The 25,783-nt window shown below is 44.1% G+C and overlaps 2 protein-coding genes across 11 annotated transcripts in view; one reads left to right on the forward strand and one right to left on the reverse strand.

Moving 5' to 3' along the window:
• The window catches only part of thrb (thyroid hormone receptor beta), a 498,010-nt gene that overhangs the window by 392,633 nt on the left and 79,594 nt on the right, over positions 1–25,783 (forward strand). The window lies entirely within an intron of this gene.
• Positions 23,145–25,656, reverse strand: LOC307163115 (putative nuclease HARBI1). The gene is made up of 7 exons (XM_079878997.1): positions 25,480–25,656; positions 25,252–25,340; positions 24,957–25,084; positions 24,397–24,543; positions 24,225–24,294; positions 23,674–23,826; positions 23,145–23,591 (listed from the first exon to the last, which is right to left on the reverse strand). The coding sequence occupies exons 1-7, from the start codon at positions 25,612–25,614 to the stop codon at positions 23,423–23,425; spliced, it is 891 nt and encodes a 296-aa protein (XP_079735123.1). The 5' UTR covers positions 25,615–25,656; the 3' UTR covers positions 23,145–23,422.

Genomic DNA, 25,783 nt, shown 5'->3' on the forward strand with positions numbered 1-25,783 from the left:
ACTCTTAGTAGGAAGATTAAAGACTTCCCCAAATGGTATAAACAACACATTGTCACGAGAACTAAGACTATGTAACATTCGCACACAGTTCAACTCTTAGTTTTCTTATGTGATGTTATGTAAGGGAGTAGGATCAGCAGATCTAAAACATATTTAAAATAGATTCTTAAAATTTGTTATTCTTCAAATGCATGCAATACACAGATTTTACTATTAACGGCACACTAATCTTTTTTGTGCCTTTTGCTTCAAACTAATTATTATTGTATTGGCAAAATACAAAAACAATCAACATTTAATATACTAATATACTGGTACCAATTTCAATACATATGCATATATTAAATAAAATATCTCTTGAGTATTTTTAACTTGCAGTTACCCTGTTTTGCAGTTGAATGTGTGCTGCAGCCTGTTTAAATAAGTGAAATAATCTAAGATACAGAATTTATTTGGAGATTATGAGTTTGTTCTGTATGGATTACGGTATTAATTTTATTTGGGCAGGTCTTAAAAAGTTTTAAATTTGATTTGAAAAACTCTGCAGATATTCTACTTTAATGAAACTTAAAGACAGTATTATTTGATGCAGTCTTATTTTTTTTTCTCCCTCTCTCTCAGGGTGGGTGTACAATAGCTGTAAACTCAGTTTGCTCTACACCACAGTTGAGTTGCAGTAAAAGATGATACTGGAGCAGTTTTACGGTTGCTGTCATAGTGGCCTGTATTAGTACAACACACAATGTCTTGGGGTTTAATGCCATCGGTTCTAAAATATGTTCACTATGCTGGCCTATACTGGCCACTTAAAGCATTGATACTTCAGTGTTAAGATACTTATTGTCATAATGACAGCATTAAGCAAACTTTTCAAAGAAAACATTTCACACCAAGACATTTATTAATTTCATGTTTTAATGTTAAATATTTAATATTTTATTTATTAATAAAACTGTAGATAATCTCTTCAAAATAAAGATAAAACAGTATTTGGGCACTTAAAGGGTTAGTTCACCCAAAAATGAAAATTCTGTCAGTAATTACTCACCCTCATGTTGTTCCAACCGCGTAAGACCTTCGTTCATCTTCGGAACACAAATTAAGATATTTTTGATGAAATCTGAGCTATGTCTCACTCCTCCATAGGCTGCTATGTGACCGAAACTTGCTGGCCCAGAAAAGTTATTAAAGAGATCGTTAATATAGTCCAAGTGACTCCAGTGGCTCAATCTTAAGTATATCAAGCGACGAGAATACTTTTTGTGCGCAAAAACAAACAAAAATAACGACTTTATTCCACTTTTCATTTCCTTCTCTCTGGGCCTCGTAGTGTTTTTGCGCTGCGCGTCTGTGTTGCACGTCATCACGCATCACACACATGACCGGCGTCGGCCAATAGTGAGCCTACGTGGTGACGTGTAACACAGACGCGCTGCGCAAAAAGACTACGCGAACCAACTAGAGGCCCAGAGAGAAGGAAATGAAAAGTGGAATAAAGTCGTTATTTTTGTTTGTTTTTGCGCACAAAAAGTATTCTCGTCGCTTGATATACTTAAGATTGAGCCACTGGAGTCACTTGGACTATATTAACGATCTCTTTGATGACTTTTCTGGGCCAGCAAGTTTCGGTCACATAGCAGCCTATGGAGGAGTGAGACATAGCTCAGATTTAATCAAAAATATCTTAATTTGTGTTCCAAAGATGAACGAAGGTCTTACGCGGTTGGAACAACATGAGGGTGAGTAATTACTGACAGAATTTTCATTTTTGGGTGAACTAACCCTTTAAGTCATACTTAAAAATGTAAGAATTTCATTGCATTAGATTCAAAATATTAAAGAAACTGGTATCTGCAAACGAACGCTTTTCAAGCTTTCAAACTAACTACACTTTTCTGAGCCATATTCGCAATGACTTGCTTCATAACACTAATGACATGTGAAACCATTGAGCAATACTTAATTCATGATCCCAAATGAAGTTGCAGCCCAACATTAATCTGCAAATCATTATGTTTTGTTATTATTTAACCAATATAATGTTTTTTTCATTTTTATTACTTTTATAATCTACCTCTAGGGGGCAGTGAAAGCATATTGTAGCCCAGCTGCAAGTTCAGTACAGTCAATACTGGTCAAAACCATGCCGATGGGAACAAAGGATGTTTGGAATGGTGAACTACTGCACTGCTTCAACAGTTGTTTTCAGTGTACAGAATACTGTGTGCAGTATGTGGACTAATCTCATGAATATGTCAGGGTCATATTTTGCCCTACAATATGGCCCTTTTTTTATTATTATATTTTTTGGGCATTGTGACATTTAGTATTTTTTTACTATAGTAGAGTACACATTTCTAGAGTACAAAATATTGCCTTCATGCCTAATGGTGGCATTTAGCAAATTAGAGCTAGGCAATAATATAGTTAACATTTTGCAATGATATAAACAATCACACAGAAGATATTTGCTATAATCAGTCATATCTACTGATTTATGTGAAAGTACTGTATGTACTGTGTGCATGAATGTACAATATATCCGACTTTAAATATATCGCTGGGTTACAATCAGTTGTGCGCAGTGGTGTTCTGAAATGAGGAGTCCTTGTAAATTACATTTAATTACATTAAATGTCTCAGTTAAATTTTTTTGACTAGTTTGAAGGAAGAGTCAGTAGTCTGAGGTGGAGAATATGAATGTTCTTTATTGTCAATCAGCAGAGAGAAAGATGAAGTGAAGAAGAAGCTGAGAAAGTATAAGTCTCTCGATCTGTATATAGTATGTGGGAGTTATGAAAGGAGACAGGTTTTTTTTTTTTTTTTTAGTTACTGGGGAGTGTCGTCGCCTCTGACAGCCAAACAGGAAAAAGGTCTTGCAAATTGCATTATCTATAAAAGGACCCTAGCCCTTTAGTATGATACAGAAAAATAAATTAGAGAGATAAAAAAAAAAATAAAAAAAAAATAGTACATTCCCACCTACATTTTATTAACATGTTTAATCAAAATGTCTTCAACAAATATTTTTCTATTTTGTATTAATTTGGCTCAGGCTGAATAGGAGTGTAGCCACGAATAGTTCTCAGTTTTATTTTTAGTGATCTTTTGTATCTGCTGCTGTACACAACTCATAATGCATGGTCCCATAAAACATACTGTAAGCAAACACACATTATTATTACCAGGACTGCCATTTGAATTATACTACCCCACCCACCTAATGACCTATCAAAAACTCCACTCAGTGACCACCCTCTCCCAGCATTGGTAGTTAAATTGATGATAGAATGATTTTATAGGGTATTTCACACTGTTCCTTAAGGTATCCAAATAGGTTATGTAACATTGGTTGGGCTGAAAATGCCACGGCAGCTCTTTTATACGCCCTAATGCAACCCTGAGAATAGCTCCAGAATGAAGCGAGCGGTTTTCTCCCTTTTATGGTATTCTCATGAATATTTAGATGAGCTGCACGATGATTGGTTGGTTTACAACGAGAAATCTCCAAAGCAAAGAAACAATGAAGATTGGCAGCACTCACTGTGTATCTAAACTACTATCGAATAAATATTTAAATTAAACCAAACCATCACACTGTACCTGATAGATAACAATAGCTACAGGGTGTCTACAGATATGAACAGATAAGTTAAATTTAAGTCTTTTTAAAGGGATAGTTCACCCAAAAATGAAAATTATGTCATCATTTACTCTCCCTCAAGTTGTTCCAAACCTGTATGACTTTCTTTCTTCTGCTGAACACAAAAGAAGATATTTTGAAGAAAGTCGGTAACCAAACGACTGATGGACTTCCACAGTCCACATTGACTTCCACAGTAGGAAAAAAAAATACTATGGATGTCAATGGGGACCAGCAACTGTTTAATTACCAACCTTCTTTAAAATATCTTCTTTTGTGTTTAGCAGAAGAAAGGAAATCATACAGGTTTGGAACAACTAGAGGGAGAGTAAATGATGACAAAATTTTCATTTTTGGGTGAACTATCCCTTTAAGACCTTTTTAATACCACCCCTTATATGACATTTAAGACCAAACTGCAATGGAAATACACACGTACACATATATAAATCATCACATATCACAAAATATCATTGCTGTCACAAATGCTATTATTACAATATACAGTGAGCTTTTCATATCAGTAGAGCAGACAATATCCAGGGGGCTGTTTACACCTGGCCACTTCATGCGTTTTCTTAGATCGGATAGCTACCTCATTTATCAACACGATTCCATTTACACCTGGTCACCCCATACACAAAAGAAATATATTTGGAATATATGCCACATATATTTTTGACACTTTAAAATATATTTCAATATATTTTTTTTCTGTATGGGACATACATGTGTTTTTGCAAAACGGATTAAAATCCGATCTTCAATTCCCACGCTATACAATATGCAGATTTAATGGAGTGCACGTCACTGAAAGCAACAGATATGAGCTGCATTTTATTGATCATCAGCTAAAATTTCAAGATCAAAGACCGCAATAGGAGAGAGCGGTAACATCCCTGGTAAGATCATTTCGTTTCTTTACTTTTAATGATGATGATTGTGTGTTAAGCGTCTGCGACTTACTTTCACTTTTATTTGCGATAGTTTGCACGTTGGCTTAATGAATAGATGCTCAGCTTCTCATCTGCTGCGATGCGTGTTGCAGTAGTCGTCATATATGGCTATAACATGACATTATAGCCTATAACACGCTCTCACATGTTTTTTTTAGCATTTTTGGGAGGAGTACAATGTGGTTTCAACAACCAGATGCATTTACACTTGTCTAGTTTTGTCTGGAATGTGGCCCAGACCTCCTCCTGAAGTGGTTTGAGCGATCGGATTCAAATCCGTCTCGAATGTGTTTCAGAGGGCATTTACACCTGGTCTTTTCACGATTGGATAGCTATCCGATCACAGAAAACGCATGAAGTGGCAAGGTGTAAACAGCCCCCAAGAAATCAAAATTGACAGCAGCTAAAGAGCTAAAGAAATACAGTTCTTTTGAAGGAGAAAATTATTTTTCAAATACCTTGATTCCCATTGTACCCAGTACATTTCCAGGCACCGGCTTTAACCACCACGAGAACTCGTCATTCTCAAGCCACTGCGGCTAAACTGTGTCTGACTGCACGACCACCATTGATATTCCTGGGCCCAGAAAGTGGGCTGTGTGTATGCAAATTTAGGGGCGTAACAAAGGTACAGACCAGATCCAAATAAGGAAATCCCCCAAGTGTTACTTCACATCTGAGTTGACGTTTTACAGCTGCAGTTTAAAGTTTTGAGATTTTCATATTAAGGAGGTGACATAGGATTTTGAGATTCTGTGTATGGCCATTTTACCCACCGAGGTGCTGTTATTCAACTATGCTAAGGTAAACTTGGTTTTGCGTTCTATTACCCCTTTAACTCATTCTGTAGTCCACGTAACTTTCTCATTGCTTTGGTGAAGTTACCATCTGGCCCAGTCTCCATTGGTATGGCACAACAAGTGCATTTATGAGAGCACACATGCCTCTTTTCTCAGCTAGCAGGAAGTCTAAGGCTATCCTATTCCTATGCATGGCCATTAAGCTTGTGGCATGTAGCTGTAGCCCTAAGGACTCAAGTGCTTGATTGTTGTCACATTTTCCTGGTTAAATAAACATTACTTTATAAAAAAAAAGAGGAAAAAAGAAAACAAATACAATTCTATTTTGTATTTTCCATTAACATTGTAATTAATGTTCGTAACCCTAATGTAACGTTGCTGAAGTAGAAGCACCAACGTCCCAAAACAAAAACAACACCCAAAACACAAATGCTCAATGGTGCGTTTGTCTTGACCAAGGCGAAGGAGGGCTACTGCTGGGTTCATGGTAGGTCTTGTATTCTGTAACATTGCTGATGTGGAAGATGATGGTGAAAAGAACCCAAGTGCAGTTTATTCTCAGGGTCCAAAGATCCAAAAACATAAAGTATAAACAAAATCCAAAACATGAAACAAACCATGAACAAAACTTGACTATGAACAGACCAGGCAAATGGAAACATGGAACAGCATACATACTTCAATACACAACAAAGTAACATGGCAAACAAAAGGGCTTAAATACAGGGCTGCGTTCAGCCCCGACAAAACGTTGCACAACGTTTTTTAAACAGAAACGGTGATGCGTTGAACACACTGTTCTGATGACGCAAGAGTTGCAACTATGGCAGCTGAGAAGGCCATTCTTTGTGTTCTTTTTGAAGAATCTTCTGAGCCTGATGAAGTCGGTATAAATATGTTTTTAATACTACAAAATATGCCCGATGTTACAGTTACTGCACTTGCCGCCCAGAACAAAAGAGAACATCCCAATCGAGTGAAGGGATTGCTGAAACTGAAATGGAAGCACACATCTTACCTAATTCAGACTAAAACACATCTATTTAGCCTTACATACTGACTTTATTTGTAGTTCATACTGTTTTAATACCCTGTATTTTCTCTCATTTTTAGGAAAATCACTTAATTACCATGTTTATTTCTATACCAAATGTCATACACTTGCAATGAAGTTAAAAATATAAACAACTACATCATTATGTTGATATCCTATATTTTTACAATAAAACTTACGACAAACATGTCTTCTAATATCCTCAGTTGTTGCATCGAACACATTTGTAAATTACTTTCATTGAACCCATTGTGCGAGTTCACTTTAATACCGCGTGCTTTATATACATGTTGCTGCTGATTGGACTGCAGTTCTGACACACCCACCAAACAAGAGAAAACGTATCTCAAACCCGTTGCACACCGGTGCACGCCATTTCCAGGAAACATGACGTGCAACCTGGAAACCGTAGCAAAGCGTTGCGCACCGTTTTGAACTTGAACGTGCCCCAGGACTATAGGGATCACATGACAAAAATAACCAATGAGAGCACGACACATAAGACAAGGGAAGCACAAGACATGATCACATGAGGGCAAGGAGGTCACATGACAAGAACCAAGAACCAAACTACAAAAAAAAAAAAAAGACATGAAACAAAACCAACTATGACACCTAATTCAAGAATAATTGTTTGAAATGTTTTTTTACATTTATCCCAAAATAATAACTCAAGGCAGTAACAATTTACACAATATTTTAATCAAACTGATGTTCAGCTTTTTAAAAGTAAACTTATTTTCGAATCCTCTGTCATCAAGCTTGGTAAAAAAAAACAAAAAAAAACATGTTTTCACAGTCCAAGTTCAGGTTCAATTTTTATTTTGATGTGACAAAGTAATGATGAGTTGTTTATTTACTTTTTAATTAGTCTTCCCATTAATGCCATAATTTATTAATTCAGACTGATTCGAGGATGCGGAACTCGCACAAAAACAAGAGGTGGGATTTATTGTGTGAACCAATTATAGCCAAGCATAACCAATCATACTGAAATGGAGGCATTGCCTCCTCTCACATGACTTCCCCCCATTCATTCTTAATCACCCCCCACCACACGCTTTAGGGGGTCTGTTAAAACTCAATGGGCTCAAGGGAGGCAAGAGAGATGCGGCCTCCCGCTGTAACTTTACCTGCTGGTGTCGCGGTTGGACAGTGTTACTTTAAAAAACAAAAACAAAAAAACCTTTTAATGTCATATCAGCGCAAAGCGCTGAAACCCTATTGTAATTGTTACTGTTATGATGATGAGGAAGGAGAACCCAGGCGCAGACAAAGTACACTAAACACGATTTATTATAGGCAAAAAGGGGAAAACAAAACCCACGAGGGGGTGAAACAAGGCAGAATGAACTACAAAGACAGAAAACACTAGACTAACACTCAGACGATAAACTTAGACAATAAAGACAGGATCAAAAACTTCTAACTAGACAAGACTTTCTTCAGGTAACTCACAGGGGTATCAGACAAGGATAGACAATGTACCGACACAGGACAGCAAACACAAGGGGATTAAATAGGGATCAAACTAATCAGGAACACAGGTGAAAGCAACAATCTAATAATTACAAGATGAGATAACAAGGGGGCGGGGCAAGAGAACGAGACAACACAAGCACATGGCACAAACAAAAGGCCATGTGCTTGCACACAAAACACGGGTCTGTCATGATTCTGCCTCAAGACTAAAGAAAATCACGGACACGAGTGCAGAATCATGACAGAACCCCTCCCTCAAGGAGCGGCTTCCAGACGCTCCTCAAGGGAACATCAAACGCGGGACAAGACGGACTGAGACATAGACACGAACCAACAAAACATGACAAATACTAACAACGGCAAACATGAATAAACAATTGCAGGGTTGGGGTGAAAAATCAAAAACAACAGACAAGGCAGAGGAGGTGGAGACAACACAGAGTTCATGGGGGAATGTCCAGGGTGGATGGGAGGACTGGGGGGAAACACAAAGTCCTTGGGGGGCAGTCCAGGGTGAACAGGCGGGTCAGGGGTCTTGGGTCTTCGGGATGAGGGTGTGGGCTGCGGGCAACGGGTCCGGGCAGGTTTGGGTGGGGACACACGAGGAGCAGTCTTAGGAGAAACAGACCGGGGTGAAGTGGTGACAGGGGTGTCCGGGGAAACAAACAGAGGTCGGGTGACAGCTGGTACGGGGCTGGACACATTAGCTGGGACAGGGCTGGACAAATTAGTTGGGACAGGGCTGGACACAGACATCCTCCAGTCAGTTGGGACAGGGCTGGACACATTAGTTGGGACAGGACTGGACACAGACATCCTCCTATTAGTTGGGACAGGACTGGACACAGACATCCTCCTGTCAGCTGGGACAGGACTGGACACATCTGCTGGGACAGGACTGGACACATCTGCTGGGACAGGACTGGACACATCTGCTGGGACAGGACTGGACACATCTGCTGGGACAGGACTGGACACATCTGCTGGGACAGGAACGGACACATCTGCTGGGACAGGACTGGACACATCTGCTGGGACAGGACTGGACACAATAGCAGGAACAGTGCAAGCGGTGGCTGACTTAGGAACAGCGCTCTGAGTGGCTGGCCTCAGACCAACACTGGCTGCAGCTGACTGGGGTACGGCGCTCTCGGCAGCTGACTGGGGTACGGTGCTCTCGGCAGCTGACTGGGGTACGGCGCTCACAGACTCAGGACAAGACATGGCGGGGACTTCAAGGATTTGGACAAGACGTTTTAAGTATTGAGACAATGCATCGGCAACAACGAGGACAGGCATCTTTTGAGAAGCAGAAACCGACCGCAAGACAGCTTCAGCAGCTGAATCGGCCGCTGCTCTCTCTACAGCACACACGACTGCGGGCTCGGGAACAGCGCTTGCAGTGGCGGGCTCTGGAACAGCGCTTGCAGTGGCGGGCTCTGGAACAGCGCTTGCAGTGGCGGGCTCTGGAACAGCGCTTGCAGTGGCGGGCTCTGGAACAGCGCTTGCAGTGGCGGGCTCTGGAACAGCGCTTGCAGTGGCGGGCTCTGGAACAGCGCTTGCAGTGGCGGGCTCTGGAACAGCGCTTGCAGTGGCGGGCTCTGGAACAGCGCTTGCAGTGGCGGGCTCTGGAACAGCGCTTGCAGTGGCGGGCTCTGGAACAGCGCTTGCAGTGGCGGGCTCTGGAACAGCGCTTGCAGTGGCGGGCTCTGGAACAGCGCTTGCAGTGGCGGGCTCTGGAACAGCGCTTGCAGTGGCGGGCTCTGGAACAGCGCTTGCAGTGGCGGGCTCTGGAACAGCGCTTGCAGTGGCGGGCTCTGGAACAGCGCTTGCAGTGGCGGGCTCTGGAACAGCGCTTGCAGTGGCGGGCTCTGGAACAGCGCTTGCAGTGGCGGGCTCTGGAACAGCGCTTGCAGGGGCGGGCTCTGGAACAGCGCTTGCAGGGGCGGGCTCTGGAACAGCGCTTGCAGGGGCGGGCTCTGGAACAGCGCTTGCAGGGGCGGGCTCTGGAACAGCGCTTGCAGGGGCGGGCTCTGGAACAGCGCTTGCAGGGGCGGGCTCTGGAACAGCGCTTGCAGGGGCGGGCTCTGGAACAGCGCTTGCAGGGGCGGGCTCTGGAACAGCGCCTGGGACAGCTAGAGATGAAGAGCGAGAGGCTCCCTTTCTCCTCTTCTTTCTCCTTGAACGCGAAGCCGAATCTGTAGCTGGGCTAGCGACCAGTTGGAGATGTTCAGCTGGAACCGTAACAGGAGCAGGGATGGCGTTCTCGGGCAGCGCTGACTCGGTCGAGGAAGACTCAGACGGGGAATCCCAGGAAACTCGTCTCCCTCGTTTACCATGGAGAACAATAGGAACAGAAGAGGCCTCAGGAGAAGAAGTGGAACCAGCCTTATCACCAAGGGCAATAACGGCCAGGACGCGACCCTCTGGGATCACAGGAAGCTTGGCAGAAGGTGGAGAGGACAACCACCATTGTTCCCGGAGCTCCGACTGCCACTTGAGAAGAGACACACTGTCTGCTGGGTTCAATGTTGGTCGGTACATTCTGTTATGATGATGAGGAAGGAGAACCCAGGCGCAGACAAAGTACACTAAACACGATTTATTATAGGCAAAAAGGGGAAAACAAAACCCACGAGGGGGTGAAACAAGGCAGAATGAACTACAAAGACAGAAAACACTAGACTAACACTCAGACGATAAACTTAGACAATAAAGACAGGATCAAAAACTTCTAACTAGACAAGACTTTCTTCAGGTAACTCACAGGGGTATCAGACAAGGATAGACAATGTACCGACACAGGACAGCAAACACAAGGGGATTAAATAGGGATCAAACTAATCAGGAACACAGGTGAAAGCAACAATCTAATAATTACAAGATGAGATAACAAGGGGGCGGGGCAAGAGAACGAGACAACACAAGCACATGGCACAAACAAAAGGCCATGTGCTTGCACACAAAACACGGGTCTGTCATGATTCTGCCTCAAGACTAAAGAAAATCACGGACACGAGTGCAGAATCATGACAGTTACGACTATTATTATTATTATTATTATTATTATTATTATTCAATAATTCAATTGAATTAAAATCCTGATATATAACTTTTTTATCTTTGTACCTCCTAGATATTTATGGAATTATTATTGTGCCAATAAAAATGAATGTAACTTTTCAAGAAACTAATGAAAATATAAATTGAAACTAAATAAATTATCTCTGAAACTGAAAAAGAATAAATCGCAGGCAAATTTTTTGACTTCGTTTTTAATACACTGCATGTTTTGCTAACTATTTCTCATATTTCAATCGCTGATCTGAACTTACAAATGCGCTTCCAGAGTTTTCATTTACGCTTCTGAAGTTTTCGTTTACGCTCCCAGAGTTTTCGTTCGCCTTTCTGACACATTTCTCTCGTGGGGGCGGGGCTAGTAGCAGTGTGTTCTCATTGGTTACTGAGTTTTTGATTGACAGCTTCGTGACCTGGACGTGAAGACGTCAGTGGTGTGTTTATGTGAGCGTCTGTAATCGCAGCTTTCTATTTCATTTTAGTGATATTAAGTTATGTTTGTTTTTTAATTCTATCTGTATTTACCTGCTGCTACTACTTAGTTGGCAGAAGCTTTTAGGAGCAGTCCATTCAGGTTTGATTTAATTGCATATTAAAGTACTGTATATAATACTTAAAATATTGTAGTGTCCAATGTTTTCGGAGAATATTTGTTTATTCATGATGATTATTTTGCATGGTAGGCTCTGATTAGGTTCAGCTGTTACAATTTAAAGAGAATACTAGCAAACGTGTGTGATATATTCAGCCGTCAAGAAAGTCAAACTTCAACCAGGTAATCAAGGTTGGCAACCATGGCCATCACACTACTCATCGTTAGCATGATATATGTTTACACCATCAAAATTAATGATCACTTAAATAAGAGGAATTTAAACAATATGAAAATTACAATCGTGGCCTGCTGTCAGATGATACAGACCTCAAAGGGCATTTCATTACATATGTCACACAAAGATATGTTGTGACCGGAAAGACCAGAATCCACAAAACATTAACTGCATAATATACACGTAATGCACAGTATTCTCATGATATACATTACTATACAAAATGCACAATTACAAATACAGAATACATTTTAAAAATTCATACAGTATACATTTTAAATGTTGCAATGATTCTTTGAGCAGTTCCTGTTGCAGTACAAGTAACAAAGCAGTGACTGGACACAAGCAGTGCAAGGATAGTCCACCCAAAACATGAGCATTCTCTCATCATTTACTCCCCTTCATGCCATCCTAGATGTATATGACTTTCTTCTTGACATAAACATAGACAAAGATTTTTAAGGAAATAATCCATCTCTGTGAGTCCATAATACAAGTGGATTGTAACCCATGTACGTAAGACAGTTGGTCGGAAGTGATTTTTAATAGTTAAAACAGTCATATTATTAGTATTTTTCTTATCTAGCCTTTTGTTTGACTTCAGAAGGCATTGATTAATCCACTGAGGTCGCATGGAATACCGTCACGCTCACTGTGTGTCTTTAGGACTCGCAGAGATGGATTACTTTCCTTACTATCTTAATTCGTGTTTATCTGTAGAAAGAAAGTAAAATGCATCTGGGACAGCATGAGGGTGAGTAAAATAAGAGAGAATTGTATTTTTGGGTGAACTATCCCCTCAACATTCATATGCTGTTGGTATGCTAATCCAAGATCAGCATAGATTAATAAGAATAAAATGAAACCTCTTGTGTACTTGTGAACTATGTTTGTTTTAATCTAGAGGAAATTGAAATATTTGCTAGTTTATATTAAAATAAATCAGGTGTCTGAAGATCAAGATCCCAGTCATTCAAAGGTGATGTGTCTGAACAAAGTAAGATTATTGTCTGATAGGGACAGTGTGGATCCTCTGGTACTATCACTCCATCCTCTGTGTCAGCATCAGAATTTTGTTTATGGAAAAGTTGCTCCACTCCCTGGAAAATGAGAGAGGAAATGTATTATAATCTAACAATACAAACTGCTTATATATTTAAGGGATTTTACAGTACTAAATATTTACCTCGGAGTCAAGCAGCATTTATCATCTGTAATACTGTTGTGTAACCAGTAGATGGCTGTATTGCCCTATATATAAACATATGGCTGTATATTCCCTAGTTGCTGGATGTTTTCAGTAATAATTACTTGCATGTATTAAGTTTTTTATTTGGACATATATTATTATTAAAGACTATTAAAGATTAAAAAAAATTCTCAGAAATGTTCATTTGAAGTGCACTTTTTTTCATTATTATTAGTCAAATATGGACAGAAAAATCATTTTGTTACTCATACGAGATACATATAATAGCTTTATCAGTCATCTTTATCACACAAAGGTAATCAGAATAAATATTGCAACTAGGGCGATACTTCAAAATAATTGAGTGTTTACATATTACGAACAGAGACGTGGTCTGTGGTCAAGTCGTGTCTCTCCTCTTTCAAAAACTTTGCATCGCAAATTAATCAGCAATTGAGAAATTCAGGTTTAAATAGCTTTATTGGCATGGTAAAAAGGCTTTACATTGCCAAAGTTGAATCAGGCAGTGATTGACAGCGCTCTGGTCCTATGGCATCGGCCCAATGTTGTTTGGGGTGGCTGGGGGGAAATATGATCTAATCGAAGCAAATATGATCTAATCGAAGACTGTAACCGAATGTAGATAAACAAGTCATGTAATGATTGGGCTAACAGTTAAATCAAGACAACACAGACAGCTGTATAATGTTATGGGCTCTCACTGAGCTCTAAAATGCTTCTCCACCGGAAAAAAGCCAGTATTATAAATAGTATTAGTATAGTATTAATGAAAAAAAAAAAAAAATCAAACTTACCACGAGTAGGCTAACGTTATCCAGTATCCTCCTGATATAGCGACGATGACTAATGATAAATATCATTCGTCTGTACTGTTCCTTCTATAAGAAATCATCTCAACAATATAGTGTAGCAGCAAATAAATACAGATATAAACTTAATATAACTAAAATGAAATAGAAAGCTGCGATTACAGACGCTCACATCCACACATAAACACACACCACTGACGTCTTCACTTCCAGGTCACGAAGCTGTCAATCAAAAGCTCAGTAACCAATGAGAACACACTGCTACTAGCCCCGCCCCCACGAGAGAAATGTGTCAGAACGGCGAACGACAACTCAGGGAGCGTAAACGAAAACGTACTCGGTTACCTAATGTAACCTCGGTTCTCTCTAGAAGAGGGAACGAGTATTGCGTAAGTTGCTTACGCATCGGGAAAGTCTTCTTTCTTCGAGATCTGAAGCCAAAAATTATCCTTAATTTTGTATTCATTGTCAACGCAGTGGCAGCCGGCAGACCTAGGCAGGCTGTATAAGCGTGCTCATTGGCTGCCTGGCGGCAACTGCTTAAGCCTATCAGTGAGCACTCTGAAACGTGGCCTCCAATGAGCTAACCGTCAGAATGGGTGTGGCCAGCGTGTATATAACCAGTGATCACAGGCTAAATATCTGGTTTTCGCAGTCTGAAGCGCAAAAGCTCGTGGCGCGACACGGCAGGTTACGCAATACTCGTTCCCTCTTCTAGAGAGAACCGAGGTTACATTAGGTAACCGAGTACGTTCTCTTACGAGAGGTTCTCTCGTATTGCGTAAGTTGCTTACGCATCGGGAACCCTTTGTCAACGCCGTGTGCGCCGAGCATCCAGCCCATGAATCCCAGGGAGACCGGGGAAAACATTCTGCTGGAATAGGTGGCCGGTCGGAGAGACGGGCCAACACAGTACAAAGCACTTCACTCAGTATATAAAATAGAGCGGCGCGGCCGGTCTATAAGCATATAACAGTGCAAAACAGTAGGGCCGGCAGAGCGAGCCCACACAGTACATAAGCACTTATTAGGGTAAGAAAAGAGCGACATAGTCGGTCTTTCATGAAGAGAATAGACCCCCGCGCCACAGAGTGGAATACGGGCGGCCAGCAGCGCGGGCCAGCTCCGGTAAACAGCGCGTAAAGGGGAATGAGAAACAGAGCGGTCCAGCCGGTCTGAGTATAAAACACTTCACCCTAAGTATCATACCAGAAATATCACCAGCATGTGAACGTAGTCTGCACATGAGAGACTGGGCAGAGCATATATGTCACTTATACTGACAGTAATTTTGCCTGTAAGGCGGGAACTTCCAGGTTATAAAACCTCACGAATGTCGATGGGGAGGCCCAGCCCGCCGCAATACAAATATCGTGGATAGAAATTCCGCTGGACCAGGCCCACGAAGAGGCCATGCCTATAGTAGAGTGGGCTCTGATACCCAGAGGGCACTGCAGGTGTTTGGAGGCATAAGCTGCTGCAATCGCGTCCACTATCCACCTGGACAGGCTCTGTTTCGAGGCGGCGAGACCCTTGGTGCGTCCGCCGAAGGAAACAAAGAGCTGCTCTGAACGCCTGAAAGCGGCGGAGCGCGTGATGTAAACTCTCAGCGCCCGGACAGGGCATAGGAGGTTATCACTGTCCCCATTATCGGATGCTGGCAGAGCCGAAAGGGAAATGACTTGTGCCCTAAAAGGGGTTCCAATCGCTTTGGGGAAGTAACCGTGTCTCGGTCTGAGAATGACTTTCGAGTCGTTCGGTCCGAACTCAAGACATGCAGGGCTAACAGATAGCGCGTACAAATCCCCCGCACGGCTAACAGATAGCGCGTGCAAATCCCCCACACGTTTAACTGAAGACAGAGCTATCAGAAAAACGGTTTTAAGCGACAGGTACTTTAAATCCACGGATTCGAGCGGTTCAAAGGGAAAAGCCTTCAGGGCCTCCAGGACCAAGGACAGATCCCAAATAGGAACCGAGGGGGGCCGCGGGGGATTCATCCGTCTAGCTCCTCTGAGGAAGCGGATAATGAGCTCGTTCCTTCCTATTGCCCGGCCGCGCGTCGTCTCAGCGAACGCTGCAATAGCCGCCACATACACTTTGAGCGTGGAAGGGGACCTGCCCTTTTCCAACAGCTCTTTTAGGAAGGAGAGCACCCGCGGGACCCCGCATGCGCGTGGATCCAAGCTCTTAGTAGCGCACCATTTAGAAAACACCGACCATTTAGACGCGTAGAGCCGTCTCGTAGAGGGGGCTCTAGACTGTGTGATCGTGTTCACGACCCCTTCTGGCAGGTCAACGGGTATCCGTTGATCACCCATGCATGCAGAGACCAACGCTCTGGATGGGGATGCCAGATCGATCCACCGGCTTGGGAGAGGAGATCCTTTCTCACCGGGATCGGCCATGGGGATGAGTGCGACAGCCTCAGTAGCTCTAGGTACCAAGTTTGGTTCTCCCAGCGCGGGGCTATAAGAAGCACTGAGTGGTGCGTTTCTCTGATCCTCGAAATGACCTGTGGCAACAGGGAGATCGGAGGAAAAGCATACAGCGGGAGGCTGGGCCATGTCTGGGACAGCGCGTCCTCGCTTTTCGAGAAAAATTTCGGGCAGTGAGCGTTGTCTTTCGACGCAAAGAGGTCGATCTCCGCTCTGCCGAATAGGCGCCAGAGAAACTGGACTGTCTGGGGGTGCAGGGACCATTCTCCATGTTGTCCCTGGACAGCCTGTCTGGGCCGACATTCAGGTGGCCCGGCACGTGCGCGGCTCTCAGCGAGCGCAACGAGCGGTAAGCCCACACGAGAAGGCGTTCTGTCAGCTTGCACAGATTCCTGGATCTGACACCGCCCTGTCGGTTCACATAGGACTAGCACATGGTGATCCTGTATGAATGGGAGGAAGCGCTTGAGCGCGTTCTCGACCGCTATCGTCTCCAAACAGTTTATGTGGAGGCATTTTTCCTGGTCTGACCACAGGCCAAAAAACGGTTTGCCCTCGAAAAGAGCGCCCCAACCTGAGGTGGAAGCGTCCGTCGAGATAACTTTGCGGTGTGAGATGGCTCCCATTGTCACTCCCCGCTGGTACCAGTCGGCCGCTAACCAGGGCTTCAGTGCTGAAACGCAGCTCTGAGTCACTCTGATTCGGATGCCGCCGGAAGCCCAGGCTCTGTGAGGCACTCGGGCATTCAGCCAGCGTTGTAGCGGGCGCATTCGTAAGAGACCCAGCTGAAGCACTGCTGCAGCTGAGGCCATACAACCCAGCAACCTCTGAAATGTTTTGAGAGGTGCGGTGCTGCCCGGCCGGAAGTACGCGGCCAGGCGTCGAATGCAGCGCGCGCTGTGTCGACAGGCGGGCCGTCATTGCCACAGTGTCCAGATCCAAACCCAGAAAAGAGGTTGATTGACTGGGCACTAGCGAGCTCTTGGTCCAGTTGACCGTAAGCCCCAGACTGTCCAAGTGGCTTAGAAGCACTGTTCTGTGGGCGATGAGTTCGGCCTCTGACTGTGCTAGAATCAGCCAATCATCCAAGTAGTTCAGAATTCGCATTCCCCGACCCCTCAGGGGAGCGAGAGCCGTGTCCATGCACTTCGTAAATGTACGGGGTGCCAATGACAGGCCGAACGGCAGGACGGTGTACTGATATACCTGACCGTCGAAGGCGAATCTCAAGAATGGCCTGTGACGGGGTATTATCTGGATCTGAAAGTACGCGTCTTTTAGATCGAGAGATATAAACCAGTCCCTCGGGCGAATCTGCGCGAGAATTTGTCTGGTTGTGAGCATTTTGAACGGTCTTCTCATAAGAGCCTTGTTCAAACGTCTCAGATCCAAAATTGGTCTGACAGCTCCGTCCTTCTTGGGAACGAGGAAATAACGGCTGTAAAAGCCCGACTCGCTCATAGAAGGGGAAACCGGTTCTATAGCCCTTTTGCACAGAAGTGTAGCTAATTCTGCTCGAAGTAGATGTGCTACTTCCCCATTCACTCTGGTCTCGATACGCGCTTGAAAGCGCGGAGGGCGGCGAGCGAACTGCAGAGTATAGCCCTGTTTTACTGTGCTCAGCACCCATTCTGAAGCGCCTGGAATAGCTTCCCACGCTTTCGCGTGTACAGCCAGGGGCAGAATGGCCTCCGGGCTCTGATCGCCGCTGATCGCGGGCTCGAGAGCTCGAAACGGAGGGGCGGGCGCGGCGTGCGCGCTCTCGGTGCTTAGATACGGCGGGTCGCAAGCAGCGATTACTGGCCGTTTTACACACAGCGTCCCGGTGGCTTTGGACGGGGAACATACAGTGTGAGGCACGACGCTTGAAAGCGGCGTCGGGGGCGAAGTATTCGAGAGGATGTGTGAGCGCGTGGGAGCGGGCACAGCATCTGTATTTATAACATGACCGGTCATGAGGGGTTGTGTAACAGAGTGGGCAGTGAGTAGGTGTGGGCACAGCGGGGTGGACACGTGACCTACTTTTAACGCTCGAGCGGCTTCTGCCTGCTTTATGCGAGCGGGCTCTGTGAGAAACACGGGGTTTATGGTGCTTGTGTGCAGAGGTGAACACAGATAAGTGGGCACATTTACTGCATTTGAAACACATACAGCGCGAGTCGCGCGACCAGGCATAATGCTCTTTTCGAGATTTCTCTGGGTCGCCGTGAAAACGGCGGTTGTGTGCAGGCGAGAGGGTGAATTCACCGGCTCGTTGGCTGCCAGATGAGTGTCTGCAGTAACCGTGGCAACGGGGACTGACAGAGCGTGAAGCTTTGACGATGGTCCGGCCGCGGCGGGACACGATCGTCGCTTCTTTCCTCGGGCTAGGAGGTTTTTGCAGGCTCAGGCTTCACCGCGATCCTCTGCCGGGGTCCCCGGGGAGGAGGCGGCCTGATGCGGCGCTGGGCAGAGCTTTGCGCAGGCTGGTCACGAGGACGGCGTGCAGCAGGCCTGGAGCGCCGAGGCAGAAACAAATTCATCGCCTGTGTGGTCTTCTGAACCTCCGAAAAGCTGTCCACGATCCCGTTTACCGCTGGGCCGAACAGGCCGGTGGGGGAGAGGGGGACGTTAAGGAACGCCGCGCGCTCAGACTCCCTCATATCCGCGAGCGTGAGCCAAAGATGCCTCTCTGTGACAGTCAGAGAGGCCATGCACCGTCCAATGGCCTGGGCAGCGGATTTCGTGGCGCGAAGGGAGAGGTCCGTCGCGCTCCTCAAATCCGTGATGGAAGCAGACTCCGAACCCTTCTCGTCCAGATCACGGAGGAGGTTAGCTGGGAGAATCTGCAGTACGGCCATAGAGTGGAGTGCAGATGCAGCCTGTCCAGCGGCGGCGAAAGCGCAGCCGACGAGGGCTGATGTGGTCCTGCAAGCCTTAGACGGGAGGGCAGCCTTTGAGCGCCAACCAGAGGGCGGGCAAAGGTGCGCTGCGACCGCCTCTTCCACGGGGGGAATGGCATTATACCCCTTCTCAGCGGCGCCGTCAACCTGTGAGAGCGTCGATGAGGCGTGTGAAGAAACTCTCGCGGAGAATGGAGCATTCCACGATTTAGAGAGCTCGCTGTGAAGCTCAGGCAGGAAGGGTGCGGTTCTGGACGCTGGCTGTCGGCGGCGATGATGAAGGAAGCAGCCGTCGAGTCTGTTCGGTGCTGGCTCCTCAGGAGGAGACCAATCAAGGCCCAGCTGTTCAACAGCTCGCGTGAGGAGGCGTAACAGTTCCGCGTCCTCGCCCGCTCGAGTACGACCCGAATCCTGGACTGAAGAGGAGGCAGTAGACCAGTCCTCGCTGTCAGAGGCCAGGATGGAACAGCTGTCCGCGGCGCGTTCATCAAACTCGTCCGCCTCATCCCCTGAAACGGCGGCGGCGCGGGAGGGAGCCGGCGGCTGCGCGGCCGGGAGGGGGGGCGGGGAAGGCGAGAGAGAAGCTCGAGGGAGAGGATCCGGCGAGCTTCTACGCGCCTCGTCTAGCGTAGCGCCTCGGATAGCGTAGCAGGCACGGAAGGCTGAAGGCGGCGAAGGCGGCCGGCTTCTTCAGGCACTGTCCTCGGCTTGCTGGTCGCTGGTTTCAACGGCGGCGGCTCTCAAGATCCAGCGATGCGAAGAGCTTCGCTGAAGACAAGAAAATCAGATATTTAGCCTGTGAGCACTGGTTATATACACGCTGGCCACACCCATTCTGACGGTTAGAAGGGTGTGGAGGCCACGTTTCAGAGTGCTCACTGATAGGCTTAAGCAGTTGCCGCCGGGCAGCCAATGAGCACGCTTATACAGCCTGCCTAGGTCTGCCGGCTGCCGCACTGCGTTGACAATGAATACAAAATTAAGGATAATTTTTGGCTTCAGATCTCGAAGAAAGAAGACTTTCCCGATGCGTAAGCAACTTACGCAATACGAGAGAAACTCTTGTAAGAGAACTTCAGAAGCGTAAATGAAAACTCTGGAAGCGCATTTGTAAGTTCAGATCAGCGATTGAAATATGAGAAATAGTTAGCAAAACATGCAGTGTATTAAAAACGAAGTAAAAAAAAATTGCCTGCTATTTATTCTTTTTCAGTTTTAGAGATCATTTATTTAGTTTCAATTTATAGTTTCATTAGTTTCTTGAAAAGCTACGTTCATTTTTATTGGCACAATAATAATGCCACGTTCCAGGCAACCTGTAACCCGTGTTTTTCCAACCTTATACCCGTGAAAGTGCACTGGAACGGCAGTCAAACCCGTGACTTCCCACCCGTGAACTCGTACTAGATCGATGTACTCCCAGTTACGAGCTCTGACGTCACATAGCCCGCGAAACCAAAACAACAATGGCAGCCCCTACGGATGCAGTGTTTCTGCAGGCGGTACACGGTGAGAATATACTTTAGGACAATATAACGTTGCAGTCAAATTAATAATAATAATATAATAATAATGATAATAATACACATATGATTATGTATTACAATGTTATGTGTCTAAAACAATAAGTATGTCGTGAAAGTGTATTGCCGCATGGAAATGTTAAGGTGACGTAAACCTGAACTTGACAGCATTGATCATGCTTATGAAAAAAAAAAAAATATATGTAACGTACAATTTCTCAGCATAGCGAAATTGGCATACAGTGTTTAGCTAGCTTGAGCTCATGCTTTTATCATCAAAAGTACAATCCATGTACATCTGCTGTACTGAAATCAGCTTCCATTCGAACACAGTATATCTAGATGAGGAGATGCAGGGATTTCTCGATGTGGACAGAACCCAACCCCTGTTGACTCCCCTATACCAGTCACCCCAGGGGTTATACTTTTTGGATGAAGGCCATACTGTAAGGGTATTTCTACAACTTCCACCTGGTATGTTTTGTCAAGGACTTGAAATCACAATGGTAACTGCTTAAAGTGTTCACAATTAAAAGTGATCCTCTGTTTATAGTGATCCAAAAGCTTGGGAAAGAATCATTCCTATATACTTACTTAAATTTGGCTATAGTAGTCATCCATTTATATTAAAAAGGCACAAAATCGGGTGGACATAATCGCTATAAGAGGATCCCATTGTATTGTATTGTCAGCATATTGTTGCCAGTTATAGTTAAAAGCTGTGCCGTTATATCCAATTGCATGCTGTTCTTGACATAGACAAATACATTTCATTCTTGATTAAGGAGCGAACAATGGCAGCCAGCCATTTTTGGAGTCACAAAGCTTGTGTGTGGAGGGAGAGTCAGGCGAGTCCCAGTCAGGCCCCAGCAGTACTGGATCCCAGTCAGACCCAGGCCCCAGCAGTCTATCACAGTCAGGGCAGGAGACCGTATTCACTGTGGAGAGCACCCGGTTTCTCATCGAGCTGATGAGGCACGTAATAGATAAGATAAGTTCATGCAGTGGAACCAGCTTGTTGTGATCATCCATGTGTAGTGATCTTATGTCAGAATCATTTCTATACACATGCTTGAATTCTGCTTATCTAACCATTTATAGTGATCAATTTCACCTGTATGGATGTGCTCACTATAAGAGGATTCCACTGCATCATAATCAAATGAAAGATATAGACCTGTTAGTCAGTTTTCATAAGAACAAATCATGCATTTACTTTTCTGGAAAAAGACAGTCTCATGCTGTGGTATGACAGGAACTATAGAACTATATATATATATATATATATATATATATATATATATATATAAACATGCATCCATAATGTAAGAGAAGTTTCCATCTGAAAGGCATAGTGTTAATTTTTTGGTGGCTGAACTAATTAACTAAATGATAAAAAATGATTTAATCGAGTCAGACATTCTCATTGTTTCAATGATTAACCTCTCACAGGGAAAACCTGGAGTCTGATGGCAATGAGCTCCCTCAGAGCCTGCAGGAGCTCAACACCAGAATCAAGAGGGGAAAGGGGGGGGAAAAAAAGTTGTGGGAGGAAATGGCCAGTAGGCTGACTGCCAAATTTGGCCTGGTTTTCTCTCCAGCCAAAGTGGCCCACAAATGGCAGACCCTTGTCGATGGCTACAAAGGTGTCAAGGACAATAATAATAGCACAGGGAGAGGGGTAGTTCGGTTCAAGTTTTTTGATCAGATGGATTCACTTTTAGGAGGGCAGCATGAAATTGAATTCCCAGTTGTGGGAGATAATGAGGGGGGCCTAAATGTCTGTAGGCCGGAGGTGCTGGGTGCAGGGGGGGAACAGGGACAGCAATCAAGCGCATCGGATGTTTCTCCAGAGAATTGTGCAGGTACCAGCAGAGCAGGGGGTACACGGACACCAAACACACGTAGACTTAGGAGGACTAGGGCACCGGCAAACCAACTTGTAGATGTTATCCAGGAGTCAGAACAAGCTAGCCAGAGGAGACACGATGAAATACTTGAGGAAATGAGAGCTCAGCGGATCTCATTTGAGAATTTAATGAGAGAGTATCTCAGTAAGCAATAGAAGCAAATCCCGTTTGTATCTTCTGTGGCTGTTCTGATTGCCTAGAAGGCCCTCAATTACTTCACACATCCTCACATAAGCATTCTTCCTTTACACACCCTCCTCTCCCCTCTCTTTCTCACAAAAGGCTATTGTAGTGTTAATGTATTCTGTTCATTCGATTATATTTTTGTAGCATTGTTCCACTTGTGTTTTAAACATTTTAAATTGTTGTCATTAATAAATATAGTTTTGTCTTCATATATTTGCAGTTATTGTCTATTTTGCTGTTTGATAAATGCACAATGCCCCATAATAATACCTATATGTCCATGTGCCTTAACAGCCCCAAGCATCATCCATGAGATGGTCAAGTAGACATTACAACATCGCTGCTAGTACAGTGATTACTCTTTAATCCATTGCTGCCAGAAAAATTAACAGAGACACACTACTGCAACACTGTATACACTGTATTCAGTGGGTAAAATTTGAGAAATGTAAATAACATCAAGTACAAAAACACATCTTTAAGAACAAAATAGTGAAATAAAGCAACTGAAGTTGTCAACCTGGTACAACAAACAAATATTTAATTCTAAGAACAATTGCCTTGAATGTGCATCAAAAGACAACTTGCAAAAAAGTAGATCTGTTTTTGTAAATTAACTCTTTAAATGTTCTCATCCTCATGACGAGGGCACCCAGTGGGATGGTCTTTGCACATGTCTGTAGGTCCGGTGCAGAGTTTGTGGAGCATGCAGGCTGACATGATCAGCATGACCACCACATCCAGCCTGGTGTTTTGCAGATCTCTCATTCTCCTCCACTTGCATTTGAGCCTGCCAAAAGATTACAGTACACAAAGTCAGCTCACACACCAGGAAACAGGAGATAGGCTCTGCCCTATGGGCAGTTACTTACCTGCCAAAAGCTTGTTCCACCACAACACGTCCTTTGCAGATCTGTGTGTTCCTCTGCTGGTCCTGGGTGGTCAGGGCACCATTGTCCCGCTTTGGTGTGATAATAAACGGGTATTCGCGACTAATGTAGGCGCTGTCGCCGAGTAGCATGTACCTTAAGATAAGAAGTCAGATTCCCAGGGTGAGAAATGTCAATTTTTTCAGAGCAGCTAGAACATTTGAAGAAAGTGGGCTTCTGGATGTATTGTGAGCAGTTTTGATAGAAAGGTGGGCAAACTGAGACACCAATTTCAGGAGTAATTAGGACATTTCTGTCAAGACTGCAGCTGTGCACAGAGCCTATACAGGGGGTAGTGCAAATTACATACTTGTATAACAAAATAATTTGTTTATTCTAGAAGACTGACATTGGTAGAAGAGGAGGAGGACAGACCAATGCAATTGTGGGTTTTAAGCTAAATGTTCTCATCCAGCCTATACAGAGGGTACTGAAAATTACATACTTGTATACACATAGCATCAGTCTTCTCCAAGACGCTACAAAATACTCACCTCCCCATTTTTTCTGCCCATCTCGCGAAGAAGGTCGATTTCCTGAGGATCCTGGAGTCATGTACCCTGCCTGAATATCAGAAGTGGTTTATTGCTGTGTATGCTTTGCCTCGAAGGAATGTGCTTGTGGTATATTGGTGCATGACAGTTACAGGATTCAATATACAATTACCTGGTGCTCCTACAAAGATGTCCCGAAACCTCCCTTTTCCATCCACAATACTCTGGAGGACTACAGAATAGTAGCCTTTTCTATTCAGGTAGTCCCCTCCTCTGACAGGTGGCCGCTGTATTTTTATGTGGCATCCATCTATGGCACCTGCAATACACAATAACAATGCACAGTTTATGACAGATATACAATTTGACTAGTGGTAATTTTTTATTGACTGATCCTATAATACAGTGAATATTAATGCTCTGAGTATGCTCTGTATATTAATGCTCTCAGTTTTTAAATCTTAAATATCTTTATTAATTTGGAAGGGGCAGTGCGAGTTGATGAACACGGTAGAAGTTATGATTTTGATGCACATTTGCACCACCCTCTTCGAGTGCTGCTATGTGTGCCCTATAGTGTGTCTGAGCATATCTGTAACAGTGTGCACTGTAATGACATGTTAGTAGTTTTGTTACCCTGTACAATGCCATGTCTGCTGTGTATACCTTGCAGTTGTGAAAACTTAAATTGTCCCTATCCCCTGGGGATGAGTAAAAGCTATCATAATGTACCTATGATGCAGTCAATGCCACACATCGCCCTGAAGGCAGCAGAGGTTAACATCTTTTCACACTCGGTGAACCAGCTGACAAAAGTTGGAACCATAGTGCAAAAGGTTCTCAGCACTTCAACCACACATCTGTAAAATAGGATACAACAGATTAGAATAGCACTGAAAATATGAGTTTTTATGAGCATAACACAATTCATTATCAATCAGGATATTTCAAACTGTTTATTCTTCAATTCTAGCATCAGTCTGTTAATCGGTTTTCTAGCAGCAATGAAAACACCTAAACTTTCTACCTGTGTGCAGATGATTGGGACAAATTGAACTTGTCTGAGATTTCTCGAAAGCTATTCTGGTTTGCCATGTACCAGAGAAAGAGTGCAACCTGTAAACAGAGAATTTATCCCAGACACTCAACAAATTATCACAAAGGGAGAAATGTATATGATGTATTTAATTGTGGTAAGGCTATTAAAACGGCAGCATTTTCAAACAACCAGTCTTTAATCAGGGCATAGGCCTACCTTTTGCTTGAGAGGAATCTTAACACCTCCATCATGCTGGTCCCCTTTCAGACCATGCTGTCTCAGCACCTCAGTGAGGTAGACAAACTGCGAATGGGTGACCCGGAGATGGCGGTAAAATGTCTGCTCATCCATATGGAACAGAAGCTCCCATTCTGTGCCAGTCTTCAAAATCGTTGTCTGTGTCAGGAAAAATTGAGCAATAGCATTTCTGAAAATTAAGTTAAAATTAAGTTAAAACAGGCTTAATGAATGAATAACAAAATCTTAATAATGGGATTATCCTTCAGGAGCTAGGCCATTC

The sequence above is a fragment of the Squalius cephalus genome, assembly GCF_949319135.1.
Source record: "Squalius cephalus genome assembly, chromosome: 8".
NCBI lineage: Eukaryota > Metazoa > Chordata > Actinopteri > Cypriniformes > Leuciscidae > Squalius > Squalius cephalus.

Coding starts and splice junctions, on each gene's coding strand:
- LOC307163115 (XM_079878997.1), bottom strand. CDS start 25,614: ATGGATGAGCAGACATTTTACCGCCATCTCCGGGTCACCCATTCGCAG. Junction 25,085..25,251: donor TCCCAATCATCTGCACACAG/GTAGAAAGTTTA, acceptor CCTATTTTACAG/ATGTGTGGTTGAAGTGCTGA. Junction 24,544..24,956: donor TGGCATTGACTGCATCATAG/GTACATTATGAT, acceptor TGTGTATTGCAG/GTGCCATAGATGGATGCCAC.